Source organism: Macaca thibetana, chromosome 9 (genome assembly GCF_024542745.1).
Source record: "Macaca thibetana thibetana isolate TM-01 chromosome 9, ASM2454274v1, whole genome shotgun sequence".
In the NCBI taxonomy this organism is placed as follows: Eukaryota; Metazoa; Chordata; class Mammalia; order Primates; family Cercopithecidae; genus Macaca; species Macaca thibetana.
The window spans coordinates 58407543-58432835 of NC_065586.1; the positions used below are offsets into that span (position 1 = coordinate 58407543).

General features: G+C 48.5%; 1 protein-coding gene across 2 annotated transcripts in view; it reads left to right on the forward strand.

The window, feature by feature from the left end:
• DUSP29 (dual specificity phosphatase 29) overlaps positions 1-20275 on the forward strand; it is a 36445-nt gene extending 16170 nt beyond the window's left edge. For both annotated transcript variants that reach the window (XM_050803545.1, XM_050803546.1), the window contains 2 exons: positions 13087-13307; positions 19656-20275. In XM_050803545.1, the coding sequence (XP_050659502.1) occupies positions 13087-13307; positions 19656-19894 (460 nt within the window). In that variant the 3' untranslated portion in view covers positions 19895-20275. The remainder of the gene's footprint in view (positions 1-13086; positions 13308-19655) is intronic.
• Positions 20276-25293: the final 5018 nt, after the last annotated feature.

Genomic DNA, 25293 nt, shown 5'->3' on the forward strand with positions numbered 1-25293 from the left:
AATTCAGAGGTTTTGTTATATTTACAGAGTTGTGCAACCATCACCACTCTCTAATTTTGGAACATTTTTATCACCTCAAAAGGAAACCCCGAACCCACTAAACAGCCACTCCCCATTCCCTACCTGCCCTTCGGGCCCTGGCAACCACCAATCTACTTTCTGTTTTTATAGATTTACTGATTTCCAGACATTCTGTATAAATGGAATATTATAATATGTTCTTGGCTTTCTTTTACTTTGCATAATGTTTTCCAGGTTCATCCAAATTGTACTTGTATCAGTATTTTATTCCTTTTTATTACCAAGCTCCATGTGACTTTTGCACTTTTCTGTAAGTCTAAAATTAGTTCCAATTAAAAAAGATACACATACACTTTGACCCAAAATATCACTTTAAGAAATGTAATTTACAGAAATAAGAGTAGCAATAATGAGAAAATATGTGCAACAATGCTTATCATAACAGTGTTTGGACTAGCAAAAAAAAAAAAAAGGAGGGACTGACATCTCTAGCCTTTTAATAACAAAATATTAATTAAATGTAGTAAATATTTCCTATAACGAAAGTAATAGGCCGGGCATGGTGGCTCACCCCTGTAACCCCATCACTTTGGGAGGCCAAGGTGGGAGGATTGCTTGAGCCCAGGAGTTTGCGACCAGCCTGGGCAATATAGCGAGACATCATCTCTACAAAAAATTTTTAAAAATTATCTGGGCTTGGTGGCACACAACTATAGTCCCAGCTACTTGGGGGGCTGAGGTGGGAGGATCACTTGAGCCTAGGAGGTCATGGCTACAGTGAGCTGTAACTGTGCCACTGCACGCTAGTCTGGGTGACAGAGTGAGACTCTGTCTCAAAAAAAAAAAAAAAAAAGTAACATATGCTCATTGTGTAAATAGAGAAGTCTCGGTTTCCCTGTTGGTAAGAGGCTAATAAGATAACCTTCCTCATGGGGCTGTATGGATTAAGTGGGATAATGTGTGTAAAATAGTACACTGCCTAGTACATAGGAAGTGCTCAGTAAAGGTTAGCTACGATAAAAAAATGATAAATGTAAGAAAGATTGCTTTCAATATCCCAAAGCAATCACCAAAGGCCATTACTCCAAAGATACTCCTATTAATATTGTAGTATATTTCCTCCTAGACTTTCCGAATATTACTTTTGGTTTTGGAATTTGTTTTTACATAATTGTAACTATATTGATTATTCATTTTCTCTTATTTCTCACATAGCATCATTCATAAACATTTTCTTTTATTACTTCTTATGTATTTAATTATAATAGACATGACAATATATCAGATGAACAGAAGAGCGTTCATTTAACTACTTCCCTATTGTTGGGCATATCAGTTACTTTCATGTTTTCACTTTTATAAGCAACGCTGCAGTGGACATCTTTACACATAATGTTTTTTCTATATTTAGAATTATTTCCTTAGATCTGACCCTAGAAATGGTACAACCAAGGAAAGAGGGATTAAGATTTTAAGACTTAAACTGTCTCTGTATCTTTATCTATGCTGTTCCCTTTGTCTAAAATGTCTTTCCCTGCACCTCATGTCCGAGTCCAGATCCTATGCATTCTTCAAAGTCCACTCAAGTCATTTCTGCCATGAAGCTAGCTTCCCCCAATCCCCATAGTGAGAAGTAAGCTTTTTCTCTGTATATTGTATACTGTATTTATGTTTCCTTTGGCTTATAATAATAGTAGCTAAGTTGTATTGAATTCTTAGGTGTTAGGTGTCATGCCTTGTGCTAGGCGTCATTTAGACTCCACAATAACCCTATAAAGGAGGAACCATTATTATTCCCATTTTACAAATGGACAAGTCACAGCTCAGAGAGTTCATTCATTCATTCAGTCAGCCAGTAACCGTTTACTGGACACCTTGCTTAGAGCTGCGGGGGAAACAAGAAAGAAACTGAGGCTCAGAGAAATCAAGTGACCAGCCCAAGTTCTCACCACCAGAAAGGGGTAAAATTTATACTCAAACCCAGATCAAAAAAAAAAAAACATGGTCAGGCTGGGTGCAGTGGCTCACGCCGGTAATCCCAGTACCTTGGGAGGCCGAGGCGGGCGGATCACAAGGTCAAGAGATCGAGACTATTCTGGCCAACATGGTGAAACCATCTCTACTAAAAATACAGAAATTAGCTGGGTGTGGTGGCGCTTGCCTGTAGTCCCAGCTACTCAGGAGGCTGAGGCAGGAGAATTGCTTGAACCTGGGAGGCGGAGGTTGCAGTGAGCAGAGATTGCGCCACTGCACTGCAGCCTGGTGACAGAGTGAGACACCGTCTCAAAAACAAACAAACAAAACATGTCAGGTACAGAAGCTGTTTCCGAGTTGAGAGGGCAGAAGATGGAGATGGGCGGAGATGTAACAGGGAACAGAAACAGCAGTGAGTGCTGGAGGGGAAGGAGTACAGGCTTGGGGTCTTGGCTCTGCCACACAACACGCCAGTTGTGTGACCTTGGACAAATTATTTTACCTCTCTTCACCTCATATGGCAACAATAATAGGACTTCTCTCACGGGGTGAAGATTAAATGAAATCAAACAAATGCTAGAGTAGTATCTGGCACATAGTAAATGCTCAGTAAGTGCTTGGTGCTATTATGGATCTCAGAAAGGTCACAGAAGACATGAATCCAGGCTCGACTTTTGAAGATGGGTAGAATTTCAAAGAAATTCCAGGCAGAGGAGGCAGGATGGGAATAGCTACAGAGGTGAGAAAAGCAGGGGGATTCATCTGGAATATAGAGGATGAATGTGGTACACTTTCAGAAGGTCTGAGATTAAGCCAAATTCTACTGCTGTGTGGTCAGTTTCGATTAGCTGTGCTAGTCTAATAGCTCACCCCAGCATCTTGACGGCCTGCCACAGCAAGGTTCTTTTTCACTCCCACTGCAGTCCATGGTGGGCCAGCTCCGCTGCATTCCCGGCCACTTTACTCTAGGACCCAGGGTGACACAGCAGCCCCGATTTGGGATCTTGCTGGCCTTGCAGCAAAGAGAAAAGAGAGACCTGACAAACCATAAGCTGATTTAGAAGTGACACTTGCCATTTTTGCCCACATTTCACTGGCAAAAGCAAGTCCACACCAAAGCCTTATGTCAGTCGGGCAGGAAAGTATAACTAGCACAGCCGGAGGGGCTGCAAACATTCTAACAGTAACGCCATCTGGCACAGTCTCCTAGTCAGGTGCATTGGCTTTGGGCAGGTTATTTTACCTTTTCCTCAACTTAAAGAATAATTGGCCAGGCGTGGTGGCTCACGCCTGTAATCTCAACACTTTGGGAGGCTGAGGCAGGTGGATTGCTTGAAGTCACAAGTTTAAGACCAGCCTGGCCCCGTCTCTACTAAAAACACAAAAATTAGCTGGGCATGGCCGGGTGCGGAGGCTCACACCTGTAATCCCAGCACTTTGGGAGGCTGAGGCGGGTGGATCACGAGGTCAGGAGATCGAGACCATCCTGGCTAACATGGTGAAATCCCGTCTCCACTAAAAATACAAAAAATTAGCCAGGCATGGTGGCGGGAGCCTGTAACCCCAGCTACTCAGGAGGCCAAGGTGGAAGAATGGCGTGAACCCGGGAGGTGGAGGTTGCAGTGAGCTGAGATGGCCCCATTGCACTCCAGCCTGGCAACAGAGTGAAACTCCGTCTCAAAAAAAAAAAAAAAAAAAAAGTAATAGACAAATGCAAATATTATTGTTACTTAACAACATATTGTTACTTAACAACAACCACAAAAAGAAATCTGGAACGGTAGGTCAGGGCCAGCTCGAGGAAGGGTAAATGACAGCCAAGGGACTTCATTCAGAAAGCCATTGAGTATCTGAGCAGAACCGACGTGTTCTAGTTAATCAAGTGCCAGACAATAAAATATGCTTGCCTCCTTGATGTTTGACCTTGAACTTGCTTCTTTCAACCATGAAGATGGAAAATGTCACTGCCCTTGTAATTCAACTCTGCCTAATCGAGCCCCAATACAAGCACACACAGGTGTGTGAGGCTTGCACTCCCGGCTGGGGGCCGGAGCCTCAAGTCAGCATGGCGTGGTGCTTGTCCCTGATTTCTGTGACACTCACTTAACAAGGTTAAGGACACTCACAGATGCTTATTGCAAGAGCAGTTAGCTCCACCGCCAGTGCAGCCATGCACAGGCCATAAACTGGGCTGTGAGCCGGCAGGGCTGCCTGTGTTTCTTGGTCTTTTTGCAGGGGTTGCCCAAAGCAGCCAAAAGCTCCAAGCTGGTTCCTCGTGCATAAAACCTCAGTTTTAACTTGATATTTACATTTTGGTTAGGTTTTTCCTTTCCCTAAAAGCACCTAAGATTTTTGAGTCCAGTACCGAGGTACCAAGGCTCTGGAAGTGAAGGAGGTCAGGACTCAGGAGTAAGGTTGGATGTCCTGCAACGGCCAAAGCTACTCTCTATCCTTGGAGCCCAGGCCAGTGACTGTTGGGCCCGCAGAGGGGCATATGTACCTCTAAGATGAAGCTCACTCTTTTCCCTGCTCCTTTTTGTGGAGAGAGGTCGAGTGGCTAAGCATCTGCTCTGGAGCCACAGTGTCTGGACCCAATACTGGTTTCTGTGTGGCCTTGGGCAAGTCACTCAAGCTTTGTGACTTTCAATTTCTTCACCTATAAAATGCGGATTCTATGCGTTAATGCAAACAAAACATGTCTCACAGTGCCCAGTACCTTCATGCACTGAATGACAAATCAGGCAGGTTCTGGAAATTCGACTCACAGTGTATGAGGAAGATAAAGAACAGTCACTGTGCCTTTCCACCCAGGGTCCCCATGCTAGGGGAAGAAGCCTTGGGACAGAAAACAACTCTGGGTCAGATTTCTCCCATGAGATTCTATCATGACCCAGGGCAGAGTGCTGGAAGAAGGGCCTGCCCTCCTAGACCTTCCAGGGAAGTGACCTAAGGCCTAAGAAGGCAGCCACATCAAAGCTCCTTGGGCCTGTGGGTTTCAAAACTGCTAAAGCATTTTCTCAATCCCAGGTTAGCCCAAGGGGATTCACCAAGTGGGCTGCCTGGTAACTCCAAGTCCTCATTACTCAGCAGCCCTGGGGAGGGGAAAGGTGGCCCTGCCACTGCAGCCTGATGAGAAAAGGCCACAAACAGGACGGTGATGTGAAGGGTGCTCATTCTGCCGGCTCAGCAGAGGGGTCGAAGGGGTGGGGCCTGGCTGGCCACCTTGCAGATATTCCTGGGGTTTGGGGGAAGTCTTCTTCACACAAGGTGTAGCCACCCACTCCCTACTCATTCCTCTAACTCGACAGGGGTCTGAATCTGCCACAAGTGGAACCACAGGCTCAGTGTGGAGTGGAGGGCTCAAGCATGACTGGGCACAGTGTCCCAGTCCCCACTGTGTGTGGGTGGCCACCAACTATGGGTGGCCTTTGGCAAAGCATTTTATTGTTCTGGGACTCAGTTTCTTTATTTGTAAAATAAAGGATGATTTCAAAGGTTCCCTTCCAGCTCTAAAATAAAATTATTTAAGAAATGGCCTATTAAATGAATTAGGCTTTATTAGTTTCAAGCACACACTTGTTTTATTACTTTTAAGTCATTCAAATTAGATTCAAATTAGGTTAACCAAGTGTTGCCCTCCAGAGAGCCAGGGACTGGCGTCAATGATGAGATAAGAATAATTCATCACCTCTTATCAATCAGCAGTCCCTAAATGGGTGCTTCAAAAATGCTTGAGTATGCTCGAAAGCACTAAGTTTCTGTAATTTAAATATTCTCACTTTAATCTCGTTCACATCTTTCATTTGCTTAGCAAAATCTTTTTTCAGTCCTTTTTTTCCCTATAGTCAGCAGGAGGGGAAATATCCTGGCTACCGTCAAAGTGATTGCAAATTCCTAGGCAGGGCAGCCTCCAGTGATAAGGCTTGGCTGAAACAGGATAATTGAGAAATCCCTCTTGCCTCTCCACCACGCGGGTGTCAGAGCCAGTGCCAGGGTGCAGTTAAACTTCCGCTGTTCATGGAATGGTGGGGGCCCTCAGGAGCTCCTTGTTTTTGCTTAAACTACAGTTGCCTCTAAGGTCCAGCATTTGGGGTCAGATTCCTGCCAAGGCCTGCGGCCTGTCCCACCCACCCAGCCCAAGGTGGCTTTCCAGGGAACCCTCTGTCTTGTTCTTTCTGCTTTCCTGCTTCTGACTGGACTCACAGCCTCAGAAGCCAGAGGCATCTCCAGGGCTGACCTGGCCTCCAGAGCCTGGGAAGTGAAGTGAAGACAAGTCAGTCAGCTGAGACAGCTCCTTCTCCTTGAAAAGGAGGAACCAATTCTGCCTTAAGGCACCGAGCAGGTATGAAATTAACCTGCTTCTTCAAGGTGTGGGTGGCCAGTTTAGGATGCAGCAAAACACAGTTAAGGTTGCCAATTTAACATGCTGGGCATTACCTGAAATAACTAGGACTTCCAACTACTGAAGGCCACTGAGGCATAGCTGGGCGGCGGTCACGGGCAAGATGGTCGGGGAGAGAAGCCTGAGGCCTTGGCCTGGCCTGGCCTTCTCATTGCCAGAAAACAGCTTAGCAGTCAAGGCCTCAAGCAACATAAACCATCTCCTTGCATGGTTAGGCAAATGCCAAGCCCAATTACTCACACCACATCATTTCTCAAAACCAGGCCTCCTGGGTATTCTCTTCTCTTCACCTCCATCCTTGGAGGAAGACAGTTTGAGAGAGAGGGGCAGACAGGAGATTTCCAGCAGGAGTTAAAAACCCCGAGGCCACCTTATGCCTCTACAATGGTCTCTCCTGAGAACTAAGGAAATAACAATACACATCATGCTATACATTTACATAGTAAATGAATATATGACTGGCTCATTACTGAAAATGTACAAAATGTAGAAAGACAAAAACAAGAAAATTTAAATTACATATAATCCCATTACCATATTTTGTCATGGGATAAGCACATTCTGACATACATCTTTCCACTGCCTTTTCCCCCTGGAGTCATCTTTTAACCTCTCAAAGAAGCTTCAATGCTGCATCATTCAACTTCACAAGACTGTCACAAGGAAAGTACTGCCAGTGTAATCGGTGCTGTTTAGCAAACAAAGAAAACGCAGGCTCCCAGTGGTTCTGCCGCCTCAGTTCACAAGTCAGTTTCAGCTGTCGGCCCTGTGTTTTCTCAGGTGCCTCAGCCCGGAAGAGCTTCACCATCAGCAAGTAACAAGAACACCCAAGACGCAGGAAGGCCAGTTCATTTCACCTTCCCATCAGGTGAACTAACAAAGATCAGATGCCAGAAATGTGCCCACTGTTTTAAAGTCCACTTGCAAGGAACGGGCACACTCAAGACTGCACGGTTAAGACTCCACTGGGTTTGGGAGACGGAGGCAGGTGGATCATCTGAAGTCAGGAATTTGAGACCAGCCTGGCCAATATGGTGAAACCCTGTCTCTACTAAAAATACAAAAAATTAGCCAGGTGTGGTGGCAGGCACCTGTAATCCCAGCTACTCGGGAGACTGAGCTAAGATAATCGCTTGAACCCAGGAGGCAGAGGCTGCAGTGAGCAGAGACCACACCATTGCACTCCAGCCCGGGCAACAAGAGCAAAACTCCGTCTCAAAAACAAAAGACTCCATTGGGGAAGGTCACCATCAAGGCCACACCCATGAAATGATGTGTGACCATGACAGTGTCACATCCTACCAAAAAAATAAGGTGCGAGATGGCAAGGTACAGCCTGCCAGCAAACAGAAATCCATAATCAGGTGTGGGAAATGTGCGGATTCTCCGCAGACGTCAGAGTGTGGGGAACCATTCCGATCATGAGGGCACTTCCTTCAATGCCCAATGTAGAGTCTGTGTAACATGGGAGCAGCCTGCTGCTGCCTGAAGGAAGCTGCAGGGGGTTTGTACAGACACATATATTCAGGGCTTGCGCCTCCTCCCCTCTGTGCAAGGGCACACGCCTGGGAAAATGGGCTTGCCAGCAGAGGCTGAGGTATTTAGGCTGACAACAGGAGAGTGACAAGGGGTCTGAACAAGTGAAACGTCAGGAGCACTGCCCAAGAAGACCGCCTCACGGAAAGGCAGCTTATCTGTCATTCCTCTGGGGTGGGGGCTTTGAAGCAGGCTTCCTGGGAACAACTCCAGAGGGGCTGGCAGGTATCTGGGCCAGGCCAGAGAAGCAGGCAGGGAGGGAAGGGCTTAGCTGAGGAAATTGGGCCATGCAAGAAGGAAGTCGTTTCTTCAGCTCTCCTCCAATCCGGAGTCCAAATCCAGAGCTAGGCTGGAAGTTCACAGGAAGGGAGAAGAGTTCAAGAGATGTGAGTCAAAACGGGGATATGACTGATAGTGTTCTTCAAAAGTAAACTGCATAGGCCAGGCATGGTGGCTCACACTTGTAATCCCAGCACTTTGGGACGGCCAAGGCAGGCGGGAGGAGGCCAAGGATCGCCTGAGGTCTGGAGTTCAAGACCAGCCTGGCCAACATGGTGTTACCCTGTCTCTACTAAAAATACAAAAATTACCCATGCATGGTGGCACGTGCCTGTAATCTCAGCTACTCAGGAGGCTGAGGCAGGAGAATTGCTTGAACCTGGGAGGCGGAGGTTGCAGTGAGCAGTGAGCCGAGATGGCACCACTGTACTCCAGCCTGGGCAACAGGCAAGACTCCGTCTCAAGAAAGAAAAAAAAAAAGTAAACTACACGATTCCAATGAACTGGAAAGAGTCAAAAAATGTTAAAAAAAAAAAAAAAAAAAAAAAGAAAAGTAAACTGCATGAGTCCAACAAATGTGTAAACAAAGTCTCTCATTGCTAAAATGAATCAGTGAAAACAAGACACCATTTTTCTTTTGTCTATGAAATTGACGAAGTATATGGACTGCAAATTTTAGCAAGTTTTCTGTAGGGTAATTTAGTAACAAGTATCAAATGTATTTTAAAATGGCCATATCTGTTGACCTAGCAATTTCACTTTTAAAAATGTCTCCTATGAACATAATCAGAGGAGTGCCCAAAGAAACACAGCAAAATGTTTGGTAAGAAAAAATTGGGACTTACCTATATAATGAAATAGCATGCAGTTATTGAAGTCTTGTATGTTGCCATAGGAAGATGTTTACAATATATCACCATGTCAAAGGTTTTGAAACTTTATATATAGTATTGTACCAAAAAAAAAACCACTCTCTATAAAATATGCAAATCTATGCATAGAGGAACAATGGGAGGTTCCTACATCAAAAGCTAACAATAGCCTTTATCTCCAGGGGAGTAGAAATACAGGTGATTTTTTTGGAAGGGGGAGTATGTTTTCTGCATTCTACATTGAGCATTTGTTATTTTTGTCATGAGATGACATATTATATAAAAATTGAACAGATTGATCACATCTAGGATTATGCCTAACCAGAAACGAAAGCTCCTGTGTCATCTAGATTCTGGAATTACATTCCTAAATCTGTTTTTCTTTCTGAAGTCTTTTCTCCCTCAGCAGAGGCATTTATGTGGACCCAGGAGTGGGGCACATGGCCTTTTCTCCATGCCCATCACCTCAAAATGCCCCTGTGTTTCTTAGTCTCTTTTCAACATATGTGAGCAGATAATGTATCTGGCCCTGAAATTTAAAAACAAAACCAAAGCAATCTAGTGTCAGACACCACCCTCTGAGCCTGCCCCACTCCCAGTAATTGCTGAGCTGGGTGTCTGTCCCAGCTGGGGATTGGACGATGGGTGTCTGTGATGATGGCTCTGCCTCCCCCACAGCATCTGTGTAAGAGGCACTCCGTTTATTTGCAGATTCCCATTCTGCTGTGGATGCTCTTTCAAGCCCTCAACTGAACTCTAGTGAACGAAGCTGGGGGGAGTCCCCCGAGTGATGTGTGAGGATACCGACTCCCCTTCCCATCCAAGGAGCCAAGACCCTGAAAACTTGTGGTGGGCCTCAAATACCCACCAGGTCTTGGAGTCCTCACGAGCCTCTTTCTCTCCCTCAGGCACAGCCAACATCAGCCTGATTCGGTGGATATGGAGGTGTCAGGCAATGAGTCTTGTTGCATATCTACCCCACTCCCCAAAAGTGGCAAAGTGCAAACTGTTATTCATTCAAACTGCCACTTGATTATGTTGAAGACCAGTTACTGAACCCAGAGAGAACAGTCTTCACGGTGGGTAGGAGCTTCCTGTCAAGGAGAGTTAATTTTAATTTTTCCACTGAGCTCAACCTCAAAGTGAGGTTGATTGCTATTCAGCAAGATGGACCACATTAGTGGCGGCTTTAATTGGGCGCAGAGCTACATCCCCAAAGCATAATGTTTGTTGTATACATACTTTGGGGCAAGACGAAAAATGAAAAGCAGACCTTTCTGAGGAAAAACGGAAAGCACAATGTGTCCCACAGTCAGAATGGTCACACCAAGAGCCAAGTGGAGGGGGGCTCAGTGGGACTCCCCACCTCCCCATGCCACAGTTCCGATGAGCTGTCTGCAAATGTTTCCAAATGCTCAGTTCCCTTCCCAAACACTGGACACCATCGTGGTTCTTATGCCAGATAAAAAGCTCCAGGAAACCAGTGAAAGACGAGCGCGCCCTTGGCCGAGGGGCCATGGCATGTATTTCTGGTGTGAGGCTTCCTTCTGGCCCAGGGTGTTGGTCCCTGCTAGCATCTAACATGGTCACTTCTGTCCACATGCTTTTACCAGTGGCCTTGAGATGAGCCCTCAGCTGGAGTGCAATGCCACTTTTACCCTCTTACTGGTACGGCTCCAGACCCTTGTCACGTCTTCCCTGAGCTGAAGTACTGGTCTTCACGCAATTGAGGGAGATGTCTTCTTAAACCCAGGTTGTATCACTTCTCTTTAAACACTCTCTAAAGCTCTCCTTGACTCCCAAACACAGATCCCAACATCCAGCATCCCCACACATCAGCCCGATTGATTTTTTTTCTTTCTTTTTTTTTTTTTTTTTTTTTTAGACACAGTCTCTCTCTTCTGCCCAGACTGAGTGCAGTGGTGCAATCACAGCTCACTACAGCCTCAACCTCCCTGAGCTCAGGTGATCCTCCCACTTCAGCCTCCCCAGTAGCTGGGACTACAGGCACATGCCAGCATGCCCAGCTATTTTTTTCTTTATATTTTGTAGAGATGGGGTTTCATGATGTTGCCCAAGCTGGTCTTGAACTCCTGGTCTCAGGCCACCCTCCCGCTTTGGCCTCCCCAAAGTGCTGGGATTACAGGTGTGAGCCACCTTGTCTGGCCAGATTGATCTTTAAAAAAGTAAAAAATGCTTACTTCTTTCTTAAAATCCTCTAGCAGACTTCCGCCACACTTGCAATAATACTCAAACTCCTTCCTATGGCGGGCAGGGCCCACCACGATCCAGTCCCTCTACCTTTCCAAACTTCTGTACCACTATTCCCCTTGCCACTTCAGCCACTGGCTTCCTTTCTGTTCTCAGCACTTGTTCCCTCTGCCTGGATGAAACGCTTTCTCTCCAACTCATCCTCAACCTTCTCACCCTCAGTCTTGGCTTAAACACCACTTCCCCACAGTGGCCTTTCCCGACCACCTTGCCTGAAGCAGGACCACGGTCATTCTGTATCATGTCATGAAGTTTTAGGTCCTTCGGACAGCTCTCACTGCTCCCTAAAATTATCTTTACTTGTTGTTTATTCCTACCCCCATTAGTATCTGACCTTCCTAAGGGACCTTCACTAACCTGTTCACTTTTGTTTTTTGAGACACAGTTTCACTCTGTCGCCCAGGCTGGAGTGCAGTGGTGTGGTCTCGGCTCACCACAACCTCCACCTCCTGGGTTCAAGCAATTCTTGTGCCTCAGCCTCCCAAGTAGCTAGGACTGCAGGCATGCGCCACCACGCCCAGGCTATTTTTTTTTTTTTTTTCGTATTATTAGTAGAGACAGGGTTTTGCCATGTTGGCCAGGCTGGTCTCCAACTCCTGACCTCACGTGATTTGCCTGCCTCGGCCTCCCAAAGTGCTGGGATTACAGGCGTGAGCCATTATGCTCAGCCTCTGTTCACTTCTTTACCATCAGCACCCAGCACAGTGCAAATAGATTGCAAATCATTATTTGGGGATGGATAATTGATTACAGGAAATAGACAATGCTTCCTGAAAGGCCTTCGTTGTCTCCAGGCTCCATACCTTAGATGGTGCTGTTTCCTTGGCTTGGCCCGTGCTTGCCTCCTTCTTCCCCTCCATCACCAAATGTTGACACTTGTAGTGACACAGGTCCCTCCCTGCCCCACCCCACAGGCAGGAAGAACCCATGTTTCCTCTGTCAGCCCATCTCCACCCCGGCCCCACCATGCTGCCTTCTGGTCGAGTCATACTCCAGAGCCATCTACTTCAAGAGGACTAAATTTACTGTTCCTGGAAATTCTTGCCTAGAAAGATAAAGCTGTAGCCCATTAAATAACTTCACTGCTGGCTTCAAGAACTTCCCTGCAATCAATTCAAACAATAGATGGCTCGAAATGCCCTCCTTCTCAGAACAATGCTCTGCCCAGCTGGGCAACAGCTCCCAGCTCCCCAAAGCAACACCTTCCCGTTCACATCGTGCCAACGTGAATTTGTGAACTTTGCTCAATCCCAATCCAATCCTCTCATGGAAGGCCTTGCTTTAAATCATTCAGTTGAGCCTCCATCTCCAAACCCTAAAAACATACGGCAGGTTCAGAGGAGAGGCTGGGTGAAGGCAGCCCTGATGAACAGGTTATTTTGGAGGGCTTTCAGGCAATTTGGCAGGTCCAGATCTGCGACCACCATAGAGTCCAGCACCAGGCTCCACTGTGTATAGTGAATGATGAAAGAACGAATGGACGAACGAATAGCTCAGCTCGCCTACCCCAGCCTACACCCTGTCCTTTCTTGAGACAACTGAGCCAGAATAACAAAACAGTGCAGGTGGCGTAGGGGACTGGGTAAGAGCAGAGCTTTGGGACTTCATTTGCAATAACTAGTCCTTATTCTGGGAACTGGAATCCACGGCAGAAAGCGTGGGTGGCCCCTGAGTTTCCCGGACCCGGGGCAGGGCGCCGCGCGCCCACAGATTTCTCTCCCCTGCGCCCAGGGCGACGGCGCTGGACCGCTACCGGCTGCAGAAGGCGGGGTTCACGCACGTGCTGAACGCGGCCCACGGCCGCTGGAACGTGGACACCGGGCCCGACTACTACCGTGACATGGACATCCAGTACCACGGCGTGGAGGCCGACGACCTGCCCACCTTCGACCTCAGTGTCTTCTTCCATCCGGCGGCCGCCTTCATCGACAGAGCGCTGCGCGACGATCACAGTAAGAGACCCGCGGCCCCGCCCCGCCCCGCCCCGCCCCGCCCGGATCTGCCCCGCCCCGCCCCGCCCGGATCTGCCCCGCCCCGCCCCGCCCCGCCCGGATTGCTCCGCCCCGCCCCGCCCGGATCTGCCCCGCCCCGCCCCGCCCGGATCCGCCCCACCCCGCCCCGCCCGGATCTGCCCCGCCCCGCCCGGATCTGCCCCGCCCCGCCCGGATCCCCCGCCCCGCCCGGATCTGCCCCGCTTGTAGTCTAGGCCCCGCCCCTTTCCTCGCCCCGCCAAGGCTCCACCCCTAGCCTAGGCTCCGCCCTTAGCCCAAGGTCTCCCCGCCCCAAGCCCAGGACGGAAGCGGGTTGTACGCGTGCGAAATCGTTGTCTGTCGCAAAGCTAGGCCACTGGGGCTGCTTGTGGCCTACGGTAAAGGTCTGAGCCCCTGGAAGCTGTGAAAGTTTAAGGACCTGCACCACCGAGCGTGCTGCTGGCGGGGTTCGGACCTTGATTGCAGCTCTGGGGAATGGAAATAGGGCGTAAAAAAAAAGGCCTTTTGGTCGGAGTCTTTGCTAAAGGACATTTGCCGTCCTTCAAAAGGCGGAGGCGGTCTGGGAGCCCTCAAAGCTGGGACTACGGCTGGAGACAGTAATTGTGCCTGGGCCTGGAACCCAACCAGTAGCCAAGGGCTTTGATGCCGGAAAACCCTCAGGGAGCTGACTTGAGTGGGAATCCATGGAGAGACCTTAAATTCTCCTGCCCACCATCCAATTTCACAGCCTGCCTTCTAGCCGCCATGTCCCCATTTACACTTAACCTAGTGAGGCCTCCAGTAGAAAGCTGACAAGCTGAGCTTTACTGGCACACTGCATTTGAGGTATAATTTGGGTTTTGCACTTCCAGCTTCGAAGTTTTCCCAGCGTTAATTATCCATCTTTTAAATCACAGTGCTAGTCTTTGTGCTCAGAATGCACTGCTGGCTACCCTAATCCAGCAAAGACTACAAGGCTATCTTGGAGAGAAGGGCACAGCTTAGGGACGCATCGGGGGTAAGACAATATACAGTTATTGCTGCAGGGTGTACTTTAGTGGCATTCCACAGAGGCCAGAGGGACTTCAGCTCCCTAATCTGTGCTCTGACTTCAGGCCAATGTGTCACACACCCCTTTGTGGAGCCATCACATAATTCAGGGTATCCGGTTACTGAAAGCCTTTCTTGCCACAAGAGGTCAAGTCTCAGTGACTGACCAAACTGTCTGCTGCAGGAACTTGCAACCTGGGGCTGGGCATAGGCCAGGTCTGCTGGACAGTATCAGACTTTAATGGACATCCCAAGGTGGCCCTGGCCCCACAGCCAACCATAGCCACCAACAGTTTGTCATTATTTTGGCTCAGAAAGCAATGTCACAATGAAAAAAACCCTTAGAGCTAACATGCTTGTATTAGAAGATGCCTCATTTCCAGGCCTTCCTTTTATGAGCCTATTTATGAACCATCTTTTGTACTGTGTACATTCTGGGTTTCCAAGTAGGATCAGAAAAGCAACTGAACTGAGTCATCACCACAAGGTAAAATTTGTCTCATAGTATTTGAAGTTAACTGAAAACATATTTGACATGAAAAAAACAAAGGCTGCAACAACCTAATCCTTCCGTTTCTGTTTAATGCACTCACTTGCCATTACTATGTTTTAGACCTTACCCTTCATGGAAAGGGCCTGGCAGGCTTCGGAGAACACAGGGCCGGGTTTACATTTCTGACACACAATTTACTAACGATGTGATTTCTCTGAGCCTTGGTTTCTCCATCCGGTGATAAAAATATTTACCTTCAGAGGTTATAATGAGGATCAGCAGTAATGCACATAAAGTGCTTAGCATAGAACCTGGCGGACAGCAGGCTCTCGGATGTATTTGATAAAGCATGGTCATATACCGTGAAGCATATAACCACGCCAGCATGTGCACATCATCATCGTAAAGTTTCCAATCCTCAAAGAAAATAAAAAAAGACATTCCAACTTTGAACTGTAAGATATACTCACATGAAAGCTTGTTTTAGGTTCCTGGCACTCAATTTTAGGGTCTGCCCCCACTGCCAAATCCAGAAAGAATCAGGGTCTCAAGTTGAAGCTTAGGCCTAGGCAGATGACAGAAAATTGTGAGGAGGTGTCAGGCTGCTGTGGATCATGACTATTAGACCAGGTGGCACCTAGCAAATGAAGGGCCAAGGGAGGAGAGTAGATACTAGGATCAGAGACTTTGAGGGGGGTAGAATGAATGGATAGGGGTGCCGGGACTCGACCGGGTGGCTAGAGATGGGGAGCAGGACATGACCCCACTGGAGATGGCAGGGTAGGCTCTGCTCTCAGTGCCTTTGCACTGACATGTCTAAAGAATTCAAGTCAGGGCTCAAATGCTTACCCTGCAGAACCACACAGAGTGTAAACAAATGAAGCTGGCTGCGTGTACAGCACGGAGGTGTGGGTAGGGGGCACTTGTGGCTAAGCAGAGAGCCCTGTACCCCCTTCACAGGGGCACCTACCACTCAGCCTCAGCTAATGCTTGTCTTATGAGAGTCAGTGCAAATGTGGGAGATCTGACTTTTCAGAAGTCTCCAATCTGGATTTTACTATAAAATCGCTTGATTTTTAGGTCTTGGCAACAGATTTAAATTTCTTAAAATGCTGCAAAGGACAAACTAAAGCAACCCAGTGGCCATCAGGTTGTAACCTGTGCCGTGAGTGGTCACAGCAACCAAACAAAATGGCCGCTAGCTTAGGAGCAGCAATACCATAGACTTCATACCCACTGGATGGCAGGTGCTCAGCCCACCTGCCACATGCAATGGATGGCCCAGTTGTGTCTAGGCAAGGGACACTGCTTAGCATTTTAGTGCCAGACCCAAGGAAAACCAAGGGACACTGCTTGGCATTTTAGTGCCGGAACCAAGGGAAAACCAAGGGACACTGGTTGGCATTTTAGTGCCAGACCCACTTGTATGTTTCTTACACTCTATGTAGGAGGTGTGGATAGATAGTCTGGCCAAAAAGGAAGGCATCACTCTTTGCTTCCTCTTGTCTATGTTCTTCGTTCTCATTGACTGGTTTCAGCCAAGTGTACACCATTCCCCCCACCTGGCTTCTCACAGCCAGTCTCTTTTACTCTTTTTGAAAAGCATTCCTTGTGGAGCTGTACTGTGGCTGTAATCAGACCCTGGGGCCCTCTCCCACCCCATCCCTACCCTGACTTGACCCTTTAGAAAGAACTCCCCAGGCAACCTCAGTCACTCTTAAAATACCTCGGAGATAATCTAGTCCCCGGTCCTGCCCCGACAGCTGGGCAAACAGAGGCCCAGAGAAGCCAAGTGAGGTGCCCAGGGTCACAGAGCTAATCAGAGGCAGCGCCATCAGGACACCTGCCTACCAGCGGGGATTCCTTCTGTCACCGAGGCCTCACAGAAGAGTCCTCTGCCCTTATTTTGAGCACCTGGTGACTTTGCTGTATAAGAGGTCACCAAATATCACGGAGGGCGAGGCATGCCAGCTGGTTATAGGATCTGAAAAAACTGAACTTGTCACTCTTCATCAGAAAAATAAGTCCTCACAAAATACTGTCACAGGAACCCCACTTGGGTTGCCTTAACTGCCCCTGATGCGGCATCCTCTGAGGTGAATTAGTGTGGTTTTAGTTTAATGAAGTCTTCTAAGAAACTCCAGGGCAAATGCCACGAGGCACTTTAGTATCATGCTCTCCTTTTGTCTGCTCTTTCTTGTTCTTAAACAGTCCGTAGTCTGCTTTTGAAGGCATCTTAAAATTTATGAGGCTGGGCGCAGTGGCTCAAGCCTGTAATCCCAGCATTTTGGGAGGCCGAGATGGGTGGATCACGAGGTCAGGAGATCGAGACCATCCTGGCTAACCCGGTGAAACCCCGTCTCTACTAAAAATTACAAAAAAAAACTAGCCGGGCGAGGTGGCAGGCGCCTGTAGTCCCAGCTACTCGGGAGCCTGAGGCAGGAGAATGGCGTGAACCCGGGAGGCAGAGCTTTCAGTGAGCTGAGATCCGGCCACTGTACTCCAGCCTGGGGGACAGAGCGAAACTCCATCTCAAAAAAAAAAAAAAAAAAAAAAAAAAAAAAATCTATTATGGATAAGGGAGGTATGAATAAATAAATGAAGCCTGCTTTCAAGCAGGAGGTTGATTCTCTGGTGCTTCTAATAAGCTTTAACCAGACCAGATTTTCACTGTTTTGTTTTTGTATTTGTTTTTTGAGATGGAGTCTTGCTCTGTCACCCAGGCTGGAGCGCAGTGGCGTGATCTCCACTCACTGCAACCTCCACCTCCTGGGTTCATATGATTCTCCTGTCTCAGCCTCCCGAGTAGCTGGGAGGTGCTCACCACTACACCTGGTGAATTTTTGTATTTTTTAGTAGAGATGGGGTTTCACCATGTTGGCCAGGCTGGTCTCCAATTCCTGACCTCAAGTGATCCACCCGCCTTGGCGTCCCAAAGTGCTGGGATTGGAGGCGTGAGCCACCACGCCCGGCCGATTTTCACTGTTTAAGGGTCTCCTGCCCTATCTCCCTCCAGCCCCAGCAGTTCATAATACACCTTGCACCTTTTTTTCTCAGAACTTCCACACACTAGAACCTCTTGGGAAGAAGTAAGGGCTCTACCAGAATTTCTTTGCAAGTTGATAAGAAAGGAAGGTTCCCAGATAGTGCATGGGAGGTGGGCAGAGAGCATCTCCTGAAAGCAAGGAAGGAGTCTGCTTAGCAAGGAGCACACCTGGCTGGGGGCGGGCCATGGTGCAGGGTGACAGCCTTAGCCCATGTCTGATTTTCGTGACAGAGGCCTACCTTCCAGTCACTTCTAAAAGCACGCAGTTGAGGAGCAGTAGAGATTCTGGATTTGGGTTTTCTTTTCTGGAGATGGGGTCTTGCTCTGTCGCCCAGGCTGGAGTGTAGTGGCGCAGTCTCGGCTCACTGCAACCTCTAACTCCTGGGTTCAAGCAATTCTCCTGCCTCAGCCTCCCGAGTAGCTGGGACTACAGGTGCTCCACCGTGACTGGCTAATTTTTGTGTAGAGACGGGGTTTTGCCATGTTGGCCAGGCTTTAACCACATGGGCTCCAGGTGCTCTGATTGTGAGAACATAAGGACCTGCAAGCATAGGTATGCACTAGCTGCTGCTATTCCTAAAGATGAACTCTGGTCAGGCACACCTCAAGGGCTCTGACTGTAGTCATGAAGAAAAGTATCTCCAAGCATGAGAGGGGTGCTGATCTCTCCCACTGTGTGCTCTGGCCAGGGGGACCCTTGGAGCTCTGACAGAAGTTGGGAAATAAAAGCCCAACGCAGGTATAGTGCTGGCCCCTGTGACTGTGAGAGATGTGCTCTGGCATGATGGGTCTCAGCTAATCTGACCACAAGAAGGAACAAAAGTGTTGCCTGGACCTTGATTCTTCTCAATGGGGCTGACTCCTCCAATGGTAACAGATGTGCGTTCACCCAGCTTAAACTCCCAACCTCAGGTGATCCGCCCACCTCGGCCTCCCAAAGTGCTGGGATTACAGGTGTGAGCCACCGTGCGTGGCCTCATGCCCTAGTCTTGGAAACAAAATTCAGCTCTTGGAGCTCCTACCCGAGCTGAGTTTCCTCTGTCCCTCCTCTTCCCCTTTCTCTCCCGCTCTTTCCACTTCCCCCTTTCCTCCCACCCCCTCCACTTCCCCCTTTCCTCCCCCCTCCCTCTCCCTTCCAACTCTTTCTCCCCTTCCCCCTGCCACTTAACAGACTTGAGGCCCCCAAAAGGCTTAATGAACTACAGCTTTCATCTGTTTCAAGTATTGAGTCATGACAGAAAGAATTACTGTTTTCTGGGAGAGGAAGAAATGCTTTGGTTATCAGCAGGGCTGGCCAGGGGCCCGGCAGCCTCCGGAAAGATCTGTGGGATTTGAATGCCAGGGGTAGACATTCATCCAGCTGGACACGTTCACACCCCAGGAGCACGGTCATGCCCGGGAGAACCTGGGACCAGCCTCCCTGAGATCCGAAACAGCAATCAAGAAGTGGGTGCTTGCTTTCTGGCCACGGTGCTCAGGGGAAAGGCAGCCCGGCCACACTGTAGGAGCTCAGCAGCCATTCATTAGCACAAATTGTGCTAAAATTGAGTTATTTACAGGGTTATTTGCCTTCTCAACAACCCTATGAAGAAGACACTGTTCTACAGAGGCAGCTGTGGGGCACAATGCTGAGTCACTTGCTGTGGGCGAGAGGGTGACAGTCAGGATGGGAGTGGGCCCTACCTGTGCCTCCAACGCCTGCCCCTCAGTGTGGGTTTTCTCCTCCCCGCTTCTTCTGCAGGTAAGATCCTGGTTCACTGTGTCATGGGCCGCAGCCGGTCAGCCACCCTGGTCCTGGCCTACCTGATGATCCACAAGGACATGACCCTGGTGGACGCCATCCAGCAAGTAGCCAAGAACCGCTGCGTCCTCCCCAACCGGGGCTTTCTGAAGCAGCTCCGGGAGCTGGACAAGCAGCTGGTGCAGCAGAGGCGACAGGCCCAGAGCCAGGACAGTGAGGGGGATGGCAGGGAACTGTAGGGCCCGACTCACCTGGCCAGCAGAGGCACTGGGGCAGAGGGGAGAGGCACAACATAGCCCTGGCGTAGGACTCCAGATAAGGGACAGTTAAACCAAAGCTCGACTTCTTCCAAACCATCTTGTTCAACTTCCCCATGTGTGCTGGGGACAGGGAGGACCCAGAGTTGCCCCCGGGCAGAGCCGAGCACTCAGTCTCTCAGTGAAATGGGAGGGACGGGCTCCCGGCTCTGGGTCACAGAGGAGCATGCGACGCTGCACAGTCTCCCTGCCTTGCTTTTGTTTTTTTTGGTGAGAAGGAAAGGATTTTAAAATGTGTAGGCATTATGTTGTGATTAAACGTTTGGCTTTGTCTGAAAGGAAATTCACGTTCTTATAAAAAGTATTTTAAAATAGAAATTGCTTTTCCAACTACGGAACAGTACTGGGTGAGCGGTGTCACAGGAGCGCCCGCGTAGCCGTGGAGGCTGCTTCCCGGCATCCTGCGTTTCTGTGGCATCCCCTGCACCCCGTTTGTCTTTTCAGCAGAACCCCCAGGCTCACGCCACCATCTCTAGATGTGCTCCTCCAGCTGGGTGGGGAGGGGTCCTGAACCCCCGTACAGAGGCCCCGGCTTCAGGCTTCCCCCACTTTCCTGAGGGACCCAGGGCTCCTCAGACTCTTAGCCAGGGCTGCCACTACTGAGAAAAATTCAATGAATTGTGGTGAATTTGGACAAGTAGGAGTTTGACTTTCTAATTTTGGGGGAAAAAAGGGAGGAGACCCTCTCTAGCGGGACCTCAGGGAGGCTCTTTTCACGTGGGTTCTAGTCAAAGCAACACGAGCTGGTTTTCAGGCACAGCAGAAAGTATTTGCAAATTGTTGTCTGCTGTGGAATGGGAGGATGGGGCAGCCAGGTAAGCTCAGGTGTGGCGTTTGCCTCCCCGAGAGCTAAGCCAGCACCATGGCTGCGTGATTTCCACTCTGAAGGAGAAAACGGCAGCAGGCACGAAGCGGGTAGTGACAGCTTCCAGGGTCAGGAATCCCAAACCCGACAGAACCCAAAGAGAGTTGCTGCTGTTGGAGATGCTGGCCGTCAAGGACCAGACACGGAAACGGCCTGGAGAAACCAGAATGTGATAAAGGCCTTCTAGGAAAAAACGAAAAGGGGCCTGGTTCTTCAGTTTGGTTGTGGTTTCCAGCAGAATGAAAGAGGAAGTTATTGATGGGTGGAGGAGAGAATCCCGGGCCTCAGCAGATGTGTAAGCCACCTGAGAGTCACCCTGTGACCTTTGGGGATATGCCCTGCTTTGTGCCCCTGTGGCTGGGCCTGGCTTCCTGGGACTGCCTCGAGTCTGCTCTGAGAGTCGCCTTGGCTCAGGAGGAGCCAAGGCCCTCATGTTCACATGCACATGGGGCTTGGGGGGGCATCCCCGGGGACTCCCTCATGGTAAGAGCACTGGTCTTCTAATACATTTTGAAACCTGAAACACTGCAAAGGGGTTGCAAAGCAAAAAGGCAAAGATGATACATAAACAGAAATGTGCAGTGAATTGATGTGTCCTGGTGCTAAGATAGAAAAGGGGTACATGTTCCCTCTGAAAGTGCGAGAGTCCTGAACTGGACAAAGATGGAGTGTATCAGTCACAACTCATGTGGCTGTGAGGGAGAGAGCAATACTGGGTGTGGGACGACTACAGATGATGGAATTGCTTAATGACTCATACTTGGGTGTGAGGGGACCATATTCCGGCTCTTGGGAAAGAGATGCAGGCCAAAAGGGACCTAGGGTCATAGTGGCCCCAACCTGGGCTTCCCCATCAGGATCCTGCTACCCCCGTCTGAACTCTCTTATTGCTTAGCTCTGATCTGTTCCATGTCCAGAGAGAAGTCAGTATTTCCATTTTAATGAATATTTACATTTAGATGAATTCACGTTGGGGAGGATAGAGCATAGCTAGGTGCATTGCTGGTGTTTCCTGAGCGCCCCACACTTTCCTCATGCTCTCATCTCTTTGTGGGACTCTGGGTCCTGCCGAAGGCAGCAGAAGCTGAGAATGGCAAAATTGCAGTTATGGTCTCATCTAGATGACTCCTGGGAGCCAGAGGCAGGAGAAAGGAGGAACAGAAGTTTTTGCAAAAGTGTTTCAAGTCTTCAGAAGTAAGGTAGGAAATATTTGTTTGGTTACCAAGTGCCTATTGAGAACCTACCACATGCCAAAACCTGGGTTAGGGGCCAACAGGAAAAATGAAAATGCACGTTGTGATAAAGCACAATGCAGGAAATAGGCATGGAGGTGGAGAAAAGTGGGGAAGGGGAGAAACCCTTTTAGGCGGGGTGGTCAAGGAAGATCTCTCTTAGACATGAAGACACAAACCTTCCGAATGTGCTGGAGCATTCGAGGCTGAGGAGCTGCGCATCACTGAGGCCGGAGCTGGCGGCTGAGAGCGGGAGTGGAAGGAGGGGCGGAGAGACTTGATTGTATTCCAGGTGCACAGAAGATTCACTGAAGGGTTTTAAGCCAGTGTTTCAAGATCACTCTGGAAAGATCCTTTGGCTGAAGTATGGAGAACAGGTTGTAGGGAGTTAAGAAGTGAGGCAAGACCAGTTAGGAGGCTGTTGACAGGAAAGGAGGAGGTGGACTGGCCTGACAGCGCCAGGGGATTAGTATTCCAAGATTATTTTGGAATTAACCCAGAAAATGGACAGGACCTGCCGAGACGGGGAGGGGAAATGAGGGTTAACTGATCTGGTTTCTCGGCAGTGCTTTAACACTGAGATGGGGTGGACCAGAGCAGGAATGGAGGAGGAGTCAGAAATCACCAGTTCGGTTGTTATGCAGATGTACAAAAGGTGTCCCAGGTCATTTGATGTGGCATCTAAAGCTCAGAGGAATGTTCACAGCTGGGGATGTAATTCTGGGTGTCACCTGCAGAGAGGTGGAATTTGAAGTCATCATACTAGATGAGATGATGAGAGAAAAGAGAGAAAATACTCCCGGCCCGAGTGTTGCAGAACATGAATGTTTATAGCTAAGCCTGGGTGGAGGAGGAAGGTCCAGGAAAGGGGACAGAGAAGATAGAAGGAACGATGGAACCCTGGGTACAGAGAAATGGAAGGTGCTGCTTCATAATGTAACAGTACTTGTACTTTGAGTATCTAAGATTGATTGTAGACCAAGGCTTGCTTGCAGCCACAAAGGGACCTGTATTTACATAGCACTTACCAGTTTTTACAGCAACATGCATTCATTAGACAAGCCTTTAAATCAGAGAGGTGACAAATTAGGGCCTTTCAGAGCACAGTGTTCTAGAAAAAAAGAGCTGGGATTTGGAAAGACCTGGGTTTGTTTCAGCTCACACATTTTAGCTGGGTGAATTTGGGTAATTAATGTAGCTTAATCTGAGCCTCAACCTCCTGATCTGTACATTGGAAAGAATGGCCCCATTTCCTGCACAAGTTGGGTGTGTGGGAGGAGTTTGTGAAAGCTTTGTGACAATATTGTGAGTCATTACTTCTAAAACAGAATGTTGGTGAGGAAGGCGGATGCCCTCATACCTGGGCAGGCACCACTTGCAACTATTAAAAAGTGAGGCTGGCAACTGACCACCACTTGGTACGACTCTTCCAAATAACAGAACACAGTTACGATTTTAAACAATGTGGCCTGTTAATGAATCTCAATCTAATGGTGTATTTCAGCTTTGATGAATCCAAGTTCCTGTTTCGCCAAATCCTGGGCGTCACATTCAGATGTGAACTGATTTCTCTAGTGAGAGTGGGTAAGGTGGAGGGCAGGGTGTTCTGAGGCCATCTCAGATCAGCAGTTTCCTTCCCATGCTAAGCCTTTCTGTTCCATCAAGGAATGTGGGGACTGGGGCCAGCAGGGAAGCTCCCAGTCCTAGCTCTGCTGCAGTTCTTAGGGAGCCTGGACAACCGAGGTGTCCCTGGGACTGTTCTTAGATTTGGGTTTGGCAGGTCTGGGGCAATGCCTGGGACTCTTCCACAAGCTCCCTTAGAAGGCTGTTAGGCCGGCAGGGTATGGGAACCCAGACATCGCACAAACCACAAGGTGTGATTAGCAGGCCACGGCCAAAGGGAACACAGAGGGGAATCTCAGCCCCCAGAGAATCTTAACCCAAGAGGAAAGAGACAAAATATGTGTCAGCTTCAGGTTGGGGCCCGTGGGGGGCTCTGTGTAGCTTCCCCATCAGATTGCTTGCAGGCCCCAACCCCACCTCCAGGGCTCGGGCAGCCTCTTGCCCGATGTGTGGCCCACTGGGCTGCCCAGTCCTTGGCCACTCCTGAATGGACGCAGTGTTGGATTTGTGCAGGCACAGACCACCACTTCCCACTCGGAGCATGTTTCAGAGGTTTCTTTTCCTACTAGCACAGCACCTTAAATGGATCTTTTCCCTTTGTGCCTATGGCCCTTGCAGACGTGTCTTTTTGGAATCCCTTCCTCAGCTATTACATATATTACCCCCATTGACTTTGCACTTGAGGAAGGAAGGGACTAAAAGATAACATCGTGACACTAAACCCAATATACTTGGTAACTGTGAAAGAAAATAACCATACGGGTGAGAGTACAAGGCAGAACTCCACTGGGCACCCTCCGTCTGCACAAGGCCTTTTATTCTGGTGTGTATGCTCTATCCTGCCTTTGCATGATTTTGGGTCCACTTTAAGGCTTATATCTATGCTTTGTGCAACATCTAATTTTTTTGTGTTGGACCAACAGTGCAAAGGCAACTTTTTTCCTCCACAGGGTAGTGACCTGCTTAACAGGAGTTGCACACATGTTCAGACACCTGGAGAGCTTAACGGGCCAGTTTCACATGGGTGCTAGGTCAAGAATTCATTTCTAGACTTACTGTTCCAATAACCAAATTCAAGCAACACTCAGAACTTTCTCTGAACGCTATACTTGTGAATATTCACTTTTGGCAGGGGGTCTAAACTTTAGGCTCTAAAGAAAACATACAATTAATCATTCACAACAGAGCAAAACGTTCACACTTTTTAAAAAGAAGACGATGTTTCAAACATACAATCCCAGATTGGGTGTTTTTTGGTATTAATCTTTATAAAAAGGAAGTTTGCGACCCTGGTGCGAGGCTCGGAGGGTGTTTCTACAGACGGTGCGAGTGAGGCAGCTGGATATTTGTGCGGGATCTCTTTGCAAATGAAGATCAAAGTCCAAAAGAAAAAAACAATTTCACTTTATTTTAAAGACAATGATTGGCATACAGAAGGTATGCACTCGCATAAAATAAACTTTCATGAAAAGCATTAAAATCCATTATAAATTAATTTATTAAATAGGTATTTGGTATATGTGATGGTTTTATTAGATATTACTCTTATTTATTGCCAACCCCTCCCCCAAAGTCAAAACAAATCAGAAAATCCCGTAACT